We start from the raw sequence: 12,060 nt of genomic DNA, 5'->3' as shown, positions 1-12,060 counted from the left end.
TAACGAAAGTAGTTTAAAAAGAAATCTGCTTGTGTTGAATGAGAAATAATAACCTTTCAAAAATGTCAGTTGAAATTGTTATCTTCGACCACTATATTTTGATGAACTAGGAACTGTTTAAGCTTATTTTGGGGTACTGAGCTGGTTTATATTTTTTGAACTAAAGAAATTCTTTTTAAAAGTTATAATTATTTACTCCAGGTTTTAGTTTTTCCAATAAAATTAATTCAGTAAATAAATAATTGAATCCGAAGGTAAGTTATGTTGGAAGGGACCTTGATAAGTCATGCCATTAGCCCATCTACAAAGTGCATGAAAACTTATATCAAATTATCATATCAGGTTCTGAATAGCTGAAAGAATGAAAATTTCATGAAATTGTGCCTTCAGTAACATTTCACCAAATACTTGCTTTTCACAGAAATACTTTGGAAAAATTTCAACCAGCTGTTCCTGTCATGCAGTTACCTTCCATAGCATGTAGTGTATGGTCACCAGCTCTTTGCCCACATGTCAAAGGCTGCAGCCTGCAAGCTCCCTGAGTTCCTTACGTGAGCAAACATGAGAATGACAGCAAGAGCTCTGGCAGTATGACCAACATCTCATCACATGATTACCACACTCTGACTGTACAATTAAATGGGCTCCCAAGCATCAGCACCCAGTAACACAGTGCAAGTGAAAGGCAGGACAATGAAAACCTCACTATCACAGAGAGCAGGAGAACTTGCTCAAAAACAGTTTCTTGGTGCGAGGGCAGCTCTAGAAAAGGCATGCTCCTGGGATGGGATGATAGCCCTCAGTAAACCACTGGTAGCCCAAAGGAGTCTGGCCTTTGCAAACAAAATAAGAAGTCTTACAGTGCTGAACAAACCAAAGGTGACCAGTGCTGGAACTTACAGCAGCTCTAACATCCTGTAAGTAAGAAGGCTTGCTGCCAAGCACCCTCACACTTAATTACATGATATAAAATACGGCGACACAGATCTATCATTTATCACGTCAAGCACAATGGAAAGTAAAATATAATGAAAAAAAGGCAAAATTTCTTGCCTGTTTCTGCCAAAGAAACAGATGCAAACTACCTGGGATATAAGTAGTAATGGAAAGTGAAAAGAATTAATAAGCAAAAGATATTCATCATTTTCCAGGAAGAAATGCACAGGCCCATTATAATGACATACCTTTAATATCTACATAGAGCATGCAGAAGGAAATCTAGGGTCAGTACCACCCCTCATGCTTTGCACCACAAGGGGTAGATGACTCCAACCTCAAGCTTATATGCCTCTCCATTCTGTGCTGAAAATGCACTGCAGGGTCCAGTCCTGCTCCTACTGAGATGCAGTTGTCGTGCAGCAGCCAATCTCTACTCCTTCCTCTACATACAACCTGACCAAGCCACTGCATCCTCCAGGAGCCTACAAATAAATACCTGAACACATATCTACTACCTTTGGAAGTACTGGAAGTACTTGGTCTTTCATCCTTATTTCACTTAACTAAAAAGAACAAGAAAAAAGAAAAAGGAGAAAGACATTCAGCAAGAGATTGATATGAATCATTTCATGTTTTAAGCTAGCTTTTTTTTATACTGTGACAAAAACGCCCTGCAAATACATGGTAAAAATAAATACATATTTTTTCACCCAACAAACCATAATAACTACAGTATGTTGGGTGAGTGTCTGAAAAATTGATGCACTGTAGTTAGATTAATTGACTAAGTCGTAGGGACAGAGAACATGCAGAAGAAGTAATTAGCATGCCTGGGCAGTCAGTGACGCTGTAAGTGAATTGTGTCAGCCTTCTCTCTGGAGTTGGAGACTCCTATTGCTTGCTGCACACGGTACTTCCCTTCATTTCACTACCCCAGCTGTGATGATGGCAGATGCAGATCTCTGGAGTATTGCTAATACTACCTACTTTTGTTTTGATTTTGTTCAGGTCTCTTTCAGGTACTTACAAAAGCAGAAACAGACTCAAACTTGAATTAGGTTGTTCCGCAATGTGAACAGGAGCAATGAAATTAATCTAGCCCCCTTGCTAGTATTTTGTGTATGCCTTTATACCTAGTACTTTAGGTGAATACTCCAAACATGGCTGCATATGGCATATTCTCGGCAGATGTGCACTTGAGTGTTCCCACTGCTCATAACCAGAGCCAGAATGAGTGCAAAGATCAAGTAGTTCATTTATATTAGGAAGTGTAACATCTATCCTGCATAATGATTCTCCTTTCCCACGTACTATGTCTATTTTCCCTCTGAGCAGTTAAATATTTCATCCTATGACTCCAGTTGTACTGTTACGTTTTGTTTCCAAACTTGAAGTGTGATATTGGGTGTGCAACGGAATTACGCAAATTTAGAAGCCCAAACTTCCCATACAAGCACTGGAAAGAGAGAACATCTCATGTGACAATTCATATTCATGAAGTCAAAACAAAACAAAAATACAAGGGGAGTCGTTGTTTAATACCATGGTTGGTGAGATTTCTGTTAGATTGCAGCAGGTTCAATTAAAAATAAAATAAATGTTCCTCTATGTGTTCTACAATCTTCAACGAGGTTAAAAAACAGCAGAGGAAAGTCTTGCTGTGGATGAAGATTGTAAGACAGGACTGGGTCATTCAACTATTCTTCATACAGCAATTTCAATGCCATGCATCAACAAATACACTAAGGAGAAAGTATACAACATGAACAGTCTGGGACCAGCCCTGCTCCATCTAGAGCCACTGGCCAAGATTCTCCTGACTTCAACAGGCACAGAACAGGCCATTTAAAACAATCAAAGAACTTAGACTTAGCAGCCCTACTGTGCTGGAAATAACAATGAGAGATAGAGGGCAAGTGATGTCAAAGATCATGGCAACTCAGAGGCGCAAGCAGAAGAAGAAATCAGATTTCCTGGCTTCCTCAAGATCTTTTTCTTCACAGTAACCTGCCCACATCATTTCTATATATAACCTGCCCTTGCATTCAGAAGTCTACTTAAGGTCTCCCTGCTCCTATTGAATAGGTGCAAGAAGAAAAAAAAAAAACAAAAAAACCAACCAACCAGTAGTTTAGAAGCTCTATCATTTAAAATACTGCATGACAGCAGTGGTGTTATTTAAGATTATGTAGTGTTTAAATAATTCAAAAGCAGAAACTGTCTGGACACTGAATCATCAGACATGTACATTTTTTGCATCTCAAGAGAGTCTACTATGCCATCTTCTGAGCTTCCAGACAGAAGATTATGTCTTGTTTGCTGCTCACAAAGAACACTGACCTAGGGTGAACTCAGTTAATGTATGACACTTATTTTAAGTGCTACATATACATTTCACATATTTAAAGAGCTAACAGATATGAATGTGGACGTCAGAGAAATTTGCCAGCTTTCAGAAAACTTCTTAACTTCAAAACATGACCTAGTCACAGACACAGTTTCCATGCTGAAATATTGAATACCTTAAAACGATTTTTGTAACAACACAGACAAATTTGGATAGAAAAGAAAAATCCTTACTAAAGACAGCATAGTCTAATGCTCAATGTTTCCTTCAGCCATAGCAATACAGGTAAGAGGGTCTGGCTGCTAAACACAGGAGCAGAGGTTACATTCTTAGCTCCTTATACTGGATTTCAAAGATTTACATGTAGTGCACAGGATTTAAACCATGGTCAATAAATATAAAGTAGGGCTGTACAAACATCTCATTGGGTAATTCCAAGTTAGAATAACGGAAGCATGTGCAGCAGGAACTTTCTTGTTCTTTAAAAAACTTGGTAAATAACAAATGCCACAAATAAGACATACGTTATCATTACAAACTTTTTCAATAAAATAAACTCATGAAAAATACATCTGAAGTAGTATTTAAATGGTGTTAAGTCTGCTAAAATGATTTTCTTCTGAGCTGATGCTAAGGCTTAACAAGGGATAAAAGAAATACTCTGATTGGCTCATGAAATACTAGTTAAGGATGTGGAGTGGTTGCTATGTGATGTTATAAATAATTAGCATACCTTATTTCAGATAGAGCCATGGCCCAGATTTACGCCTGCACAATGGCTCAGCAAACTAGAGGGCTAGACTGCTCGTGTAAGATCCGCACTGAGGAAAGAGGTTTATTATTCTTAGGCAGTTTGAGAATGGCATCTGGGGTCTTAGGAAATTTATATGTGCCATGAAGAGCAGTGAAGCGTCTGTTCATTAAAACACAAACAGCACAGGCAGACAAGTCCTGCTATGGGGTGAGCTACAGAGAGGTTATTTGACAATGACAGCTACATCTACACTGGCGATGCTCTCCTCTCTCTCAGCGTATCATAACATAATTAGGAAAAATAAGCTATCAGAATATGGGAGGACATCAGATATTTGAAAATAGCCACAGTGAACAGAAGGACTCAAAAAACCATAGCTGGTTTATGAGAGAGATTGGGCAGACAAGTGGAAATATCACTCAACATGAGAAAAGGTTCCAATCATTGTATAAAGGCACGAGATGAGTGGATAGTGCTCATACACTAAGAGAACATGCATGCTTTCTCTGTTAAACACGTTATGGCTGGAAGAGAAGGGCATTCCTCTAGAGAGGGGAAAAAACTGAACAACAAAGGGTGTTTTTTTTTTTTTTTTTTAAATTATAATTTCCTTTATGTTTTAGGAAATGGAGTGGGAAAAACAAGGCTCTCCTTTTTTTCATCCCCAACTTGAGATATGCACATGTCCATGGCCAGTGGAAAAAAGAGGCAGCAAGAGACTGTGTGCTAAGTTGCCTGAGGCTTCTTGTGAGCAGTCTGCGGCAGCAGAGCCTGTTGAATTATTTTTGATGCATGGCTCTGTCTAGCAAGAACAGCACAACGCACCATGGCACCTGATAACTATGCTCCCAGGAAACTCAAGGGATGCTACCAGTAAATTATTGTTTCCGCCACGCAATTGCGTGTTTATTAAATGTACTGATAGAATCACTGGAAAAAACACTTGCAATCTATGCAACCTTTCAAACACATAGCTATATAGAAAACGTGACCTAGAAAAAAACATCAAAATAAATTTATCTAGAATTACAATTATGAACTTCGCCTTCTTTGCATCCTATCCCTTACAACTTTTACCACGGTTTTCAACATCTGTGAAGCACACTGAAAATAAATGCTCTGCAAGCTAAACCACAAATCAGGACAGAGAGATAGTATTTACAAAATATACTTGCAGTAATCTTTTCCAAAGTACAATTATCAAATGTCAGACACAACTGTTTACCTCAAACATAGCTGTAGATTCAAAGCTACATTTTAAAACCTCAGAAGTGAGTGCCAGTTGCAGCAAAAGTCAATGCAACCTCTAAGGCTTTGAGTTAACTCTTGCTTTGTAACTTTTAAGATACAAAAAAGTTCAAGACATGAAAACACATAGGATCATAGAATGGTTTGGTTTGGAAAGAACCTTTGAGATCATCTAGTTCCAACCCCTCTCCTACAGGCAGGGACACCTCCCACTAGACCAGGTTGCTCAGTCTGGCCTTAAACACTTCCAGGGAGGGGGCATCCACAACCTCACTGTGTTATGATCACCGTTACGATTAGGCTGCCTAGAAGAAGCAGATACATCAGTAGTTTTATTACTGAAGAATTTTTAATTACTGCTTTTGTGTCATTAAAAGACGTACAATAAAGAATTTTCTTAGCTAGTTCAGAGAACTGTAAACTGAGGGACAGTTCCCCAAACCTTTTAGTCATAGAGAGTTGCCAAGTTAAAAATAAATTAAAAAAAATATTCAAGCTAGAACTGCATCCAAGATGACTCTGAAAGTCCCTGCATGCCAGACCGACAGCCTCTTCTCAGCTTAAATGTAACACCCTCCTGCTGAGGCAGACACATCATCACCATTGGACTCCAGCACTCATATAAGGCCCCGCCAGATTTAAGAGTCTCTCCCACAGGCAGGATGTGGGAAACCCACTCTTTTTAAAGAGAATGCTCTACACAGAGACCTCTGTGAGGTCAGCCCTACAGAGAGTGAATGATGGCACTTGAAACAGCTGAATGAAGTTAACAGAGCTCTTAAAACCAGACTGAAAGCCATGAGGTGGAATTACTCTGTTCTGGCTCCAACATATGCTTTTGTTCTCTTTAAATAACAAAGAAGTCTTAAACTCTCCTGATTATGATGATAAAGAAGGTGTTTTGTGATAAAAGTGACAAATAGCCTTATTTATTTGTATTTTTTTAAATATTAAAAAAAAAAAAAGAAACAAATGAACACAATTTGCTGTTTAGTATCTCAAGACATTGTTTTAACATTTACATAAAGTCAGGAATTGGCCCTGCAAAATGTATCTCACATGAACGGCTCCATCAAATGGAACTTCTTTGTGCATATAAGAAAAAAGAACAGAAAATTTTAACATTGGAACCCCAAAGCCTCCTTTTACTTTCGGGTATCATCTCATGATTAATCTATATTCCCATCCAGGAAAGTTAAGATAAACAGATTACTAAATGCTGAAACTCCATCTTCTAAGGAAGCCGCACAGACAAGCATCTTTTAGGCAGTGAGTGGGGGGGACTCTTTAACTGCCCTTTTACAGGCATGAGCTCTTTTGACCAATGATTTATTCATGCACAGTTACCTGGGAAGCAGGTTGTTAGGTGCTCCATTAGTGCTTCTTGTGTGACTTGTTTTCGGGCAGAGTTCATTGCTGAGATGGCCAGGCAAAGGATTTCTCCAAGTGGAATAAACTGTGACTGACTGATGGGAGACATGCTGATTGGTGATACATCACCTGCAAAAAAACAACAGATGTGCAATGAAGCATTCTGTATAAAATGCTGCCCACAGAACAACGATGAAGAGACACAATTGGAAATGATGCATACAGCTCTGCAGTCTTTGTACTCTGCAAATGAGAACAATTCAACTTATTTCAACCAACAAGCTTATTTCAAAACTTGGACACAGTGATCTTTGGAACAGGGGAGATGTACACAATGCAGACATACTTTCTCAAAGGGTGCAATAGGAAGACTCAGAAAAATGCCTATAAATTGTCATTTAAGGTTGCAAAACCTTACATTTGAACATTCTAGTAGGTAAATCCATACACAAAAGCGTTATACACATTTTTCTGGATGCAGAGATTTCAGAACCCATTCATTCACTGGCTAATGGTATGGACTGCCTACCACTTCCATTTGACAGACTACATCTATTAGTGACGGAGATTACAACAATATGTTGATGTGTTAATGAATACCATTTCCACTCAGCTGGTGAAGTGGAACACACTCTTTTAAGGCACAGAAGCATTAGACACCTCAAGATTGATACTTCCAATAAGTCTGTCTCAGATCTACATGTCTAATGCCTTTGCAAAGATCACATATTTTTAGGAGTTTTTATGGTTCCAGGATGGCCTGAAAATAAGCTTTGTTGTAACTTCACCCAAATAGCTTTTTCTCATGTCATCTTTAAACATAATTCTCTAGCCCATACTTAAAAGACCACTGAAAAATCCTTAAAGCAAAAGTTACTGAAGAAATGATAATTTGATAATACTAGCAAGACTGCACAACTACACTTAAAGACATGCATTTTTACATACTTTATATAAATATAGAACTGATCTTACATGCTGCTCTTTACCTCCTCTTGAAAGGATAACAGTTCCCTGATGATCTCAAATACAGGGGAGAAACAGACTAAGAGATTTCCTTTGACAGTGGAAAATAAATATTATTCAAACTTTTCTCTGTAATTTTGAGGATCTGATATTTGCCGTATGAATTCTATATTCCTATTATTTCTACTAGGCAGGAATAGCAGTCCTTGAAAGTGATTATCAAAATGCATTTAGCCTTGCATTACAATCATTACTTTGTTAAAGAAAGGAACTGGTGAACTGCTGAGAGTAGCAAATTGTGTAACTGTTTCAGAGAGACATACCAGCAATGTTTTTCAATACACCAGCTGTACAATCTGTTGTGTACAACAGTGATACACGTTACCCAAGACATAATAATGATTTAAACTACACATTGGCACTACGCTGCCTCCTGACTGCTGCTGATTAATCAGGCCTGATCACATCATTGCGACAATCCCATCACAGCAGTTTTCCTCCAGCTTCAACATGGCACACCTCAAGACCCTCCTCTTGAGTGACGACAGAGTGATGACCTTAACACATAAACTGTTCTGGATATTTTCACCTATACATGCCCAAGAAGCTCCTGCCAGAAGTGCTCTTTGCATGCAAGCACTATCAGTCAGAGAGGTTGTACACAGCTTACAGGGAAATGTGAAGAGGTATAATTCCACATGACTCAGGAACAAATCCTGCCTGTCTCTTCATCACTGAAGAATGGGTAAAGAACATCACAGTTATTGATTACTGTTTACTGATAACTATGCCTGCTATCAGATGAAATTTGTCTATCCCTGTTATCACCAAGACACACAGGTCACCACTGCACTTTGTCTAGGAGAATGTTTTCTTTAATGGTTAATTCCACATCTAAAAAGTATCAGTTACACCAAGAATCATGCAGATTGAGGTAGGCGATTTCAGAAGCTTCATATGCAGAGGATGGGTGCCACAAGTTCCCTTGTGAGCAGACGTGGGCTGGGAGCAGCCTGGCTCTCTCCACAGACAACACCACGCCTGCAGGGCACACCTTTGGGATCACCCTGTTTGGGCTTGTTAACTTAAACCTAGCTGAACACGGGTTACGCAACAGTAACATCTACCTGGCTTTTAGTCACCTTGCACTGCGCACAATTTCCCTTTTCAAAGCAGGCCTCCAGCATGGAATTACTTTTCTAGCTTAGCATGCGGAAAACATTCAGTCTGCTTGATTTGATCACTGCCAGTTGGGTCCTCATTGTCAACAACAAGCTGAGAGTTTCCACCAAAACATGAACTATTTCTATTTCCCATACCTCACCCACCAGGTCCTTAGCACTAACGCAACCTTTAGCAGAGCATGCTATTGCCAGCTAACAAACATTTCACTGACTAGAAATAAGACGACAATTGCACACAAGACCACAACTTCAATGCCTGTAAATGGAATGGAAATGGTCAACAAGTATTTGTTTACATGAGAGTCTTCCTTTCTGTTCTGTAAAGGACTATCACCAGTCACGGCTTTACATTCTTCCATAGAATATTTTTCTACCTTCTTTATGATGAAGCAACTCTTGTTTCGCCTCTGTTGCATCCAAATTAACTCTGCAGCCCTCTGTCAGTAATGGTCCGCTGGAGCTAATTAGTGACTCTGGGTTTAGAAAGGCTGACACACATTGGTAACACCAGCAGCAGACCCAGTGATAGAAAGTCAAAAGTCCCTCATCCAGGGAGGCTCTAATTTGCCAGGTTTCATCTTAAATATCCCGCGGCTCTGGGAAATTACAAGCACTCTGTGGTTATAGTTAAGTGAACAAACTTATCTGATGCACAACACAACATTTCCTTGTGTTTATGATTCAATATATTAACATCAATTATGTGTATAAATACTGCCTAGCCCTCTGAACAGAAGGTTGACTACAACTTTTTTTAGGAAAATCCATTTAAAAAAAAAAAAAGATAATCAAATCTGCTTCTCCTACTTTTTTTTTTTTCTTTTGGAAGACCACATCGCTTACACAAACCATCCAGCATATGGCTCCTGTTAGCTCTGGCTGATGCTCGTCTCAAGCAGCTTTCTTTTGAAACCAAATTACCATCCTTGACTTTCATATGTTTATGTTCCCAATTAAATGAAAACTGAAGCTCAGAAAGCAATTTTCACCAGCTGACTGCAAGCTCTGTTTAAACACTATCTATATATTTATATGTATATGCATATAGTTTCACCTCTCTTACTGCAGTGTCTTTCCAATGATCTCTTTAAATAAATTTTAAAAGTTTTTTCTACACTATTTAAGTGGTACCTCATTTTAAGAAGTGTCTAAGCATATAACAAACAATAAATGGGGGCTGTCCTCATTTATAATGCCACCCCGCGGGAAAACAATAATTTCTGTTACTTAGAACAAGAGATTAATTAACAAATAAAATAAATGCTTTGCTCCTACATAGCACATTTCTTCAAAACATTCACAAAAACAGAGTAACCATAGCTATCTTCAACATACAGATGAGAAAGTGATAGTCTGCAACTGAGCTGGCAAAGAAAATTCACCTCTTCCAAACCACATGAACCAGAGCCCTTCCCGTGCCATTTACCTACTGTCTCTGTTCACTCAAAGTTGGGGTACCACCATCCTGGCAGAAAATGAGCTACACTGTATTTCTCACCATCTATCAGTAATTAAACTACCAGCTACATACAGATGACAGAATTTTAATTAGCAATTCTGCTGCTGGAAAGAAGTGACTTAGAAGTCAAACTCTCTGTCTCATGAAGTTTGCATGAGGACTGTTTGAAAAATCACCTCCTGACTTATGAATGGAACCGATTCAGTACAGCCATTCAAAAGGAAAATTCACAAAATTACAATGCAAAGCCACAATTTATTAGACTCTCTATATACTCCTTCCTTGAAATGTTGAAGAAACCCTCTGATTACAGTATGCATGCTGTGATATACAGAAAGCCAAATAGGCCATCCTGGCTCTCAACACCTCAGCAGCCTTTTACCTCCTACGGCCCAAAATAAGCTGTAAACACAATTTCTGGCCTGGTTTCCATGGGAAATGAAGCTTGCACAAACACAGTCTGGGTACATTCATGTGCCAGAAAGGTTGGGACTCAGTAGACAATAGAGACTCTACAACAGTAAGCACTTACTACACATGCTCCAACTGCTTGGTGGGGCAGAGCCACGTCCCACCAGACATGAGAGAACCTAGTCAGAAAACACACATCAGGTCACTTTTCCACTGCTTACAGGGTTACGGAATTGATCAGGAAGAATCAAACAACTAGAGTGCTTCATGGCACCTCATGGCCATAGATGCAGTTTCAACAAAAATTCCCTACACACATTTTCTTGGTAACAACTTGTTTTGGTCAACAATCAACCACAGTTTCGATCCAGGAAGAACTAGAGAGCTGCTCTTCAAACACAAGAGAACTAACAAAAACAATACTACCACTAAGGGACAGAAAGAAGGCTCTTCAACTATTATATTTTCACTATTATTACTATTATTATTCAACTACTATATTTTCACCTTTTTCCCCCCCCCCAAAATACTGAAAGTGAAAAGTCTCTTTTAGGAAAAGCACATTATCAAGTTGACTTGCAGAAGCAACAGATGCCCCACAGGTACCATACCTGGCCTGGGTTGCACATTACTCCCTTTTCACCCAAATCTCAACATAACTGATCACTCTAATCACAGAACACCTGCTTAGATGTGGCAAACTAAACTTTTCATATGTGAACTCACAATGATGATATACAATTGCCATTTTAAGCCAGATCATGCTTTCATCTCATTAAGCAACATGAGGGAGCAGAAGGACACGCAGATTTCTATATTACCCAGATTACACTGAAATGCCTTGGATCTACATTAGCATATAGTAAGAAAGAACACATTTTACTAGCCAAATCTGAAATACAGAAAATCAGAAATTACATTGTTTTCACTGTTCTCAGCCATAGCTAAGTCTTCATTTTAAACCACATTTTGGAGTATTTTTGGGACAATGCAGCAAACTGTGCTTAGTAGATGGTTATGCATATCAGAGGGCTGATTTTCAATAAGAAAAGTTAAAGATTCTGCCATTTATTCACATTTAAGAGCAGGTTAAACAAAGGCACATCAAGTGCAGTAGCAGACATTCTCTAAAGAGGAAGGAAGCTCATTCCACACCTCCGAAACTCACACACATCAAAATATACCTTCTCTTGCAAATATAGATACACTTCAAAAATGCAACCTGGCAATGTGACCAGAACAACTTTAACCAGACTGAAGAAAACACAGTAACCCTAACAGTGAGTAACCACATGATAAATACTTGCCTCTGAACAAAGTTCTAGTTCTCTACCAGTTATGAACTGCACTTCAATTACATAAATTTATCTTCTCACTTGGT

General features: G+C 38.8%; 1 protein-coding gene across 10 annotated transcripts in view; it reads right to left on the bottom strand.

Moving 5' to 3' along the window:
- The window catches only part of STOX2 (storkhead box 2), a 126,690-nt gene that overhangs the window by 11,358 nt on the left and 103,272 nt on the right, over positions 1–12,060 (bottom strand). For 9 of the 10 annotated variants that reach the window (XM_052682614.1, XM_052682618.1, XM_052682622.1 and 6 more), the window contains one exon: positions 6,636–6,788. In XM_052682614.1, the coding sequence (XP_052538574.1) occupies positions 6,636–6,788 (153 nt within the window). Of the gene's footprint in view, positions 1–6,635; positions 6,789–11,755; positions 12,006–12,060 lie in introns of those variants that run through there. The other variant, XM_052682624.1, reaches the window with a different exon arrangement.

This window comes from Tympanuchus pallidicinctus, unplaced genomic scaffold, assembly GCF_026119805.1.
Source record: "Tympanuchus pallidicinctus isolate F22 unplaced genomic scaffold, pur_lepc_1.0 scaffold2, whole genome shotgun sequence".
In the NCBI taxonomy this organism is placed as follows: domain Eukaryota; kingdom Metazoa; phylum Chordata; class Aves; order Galliformes; family Phasianidae; genus Tympanuchus; species Tympanuchus pallidicinctus.
The sequence above is the reverse complement of the archived record's forward strand: the minus strand, read 5'-3'. Positions and strand labels throughout refer to the sequence as shown.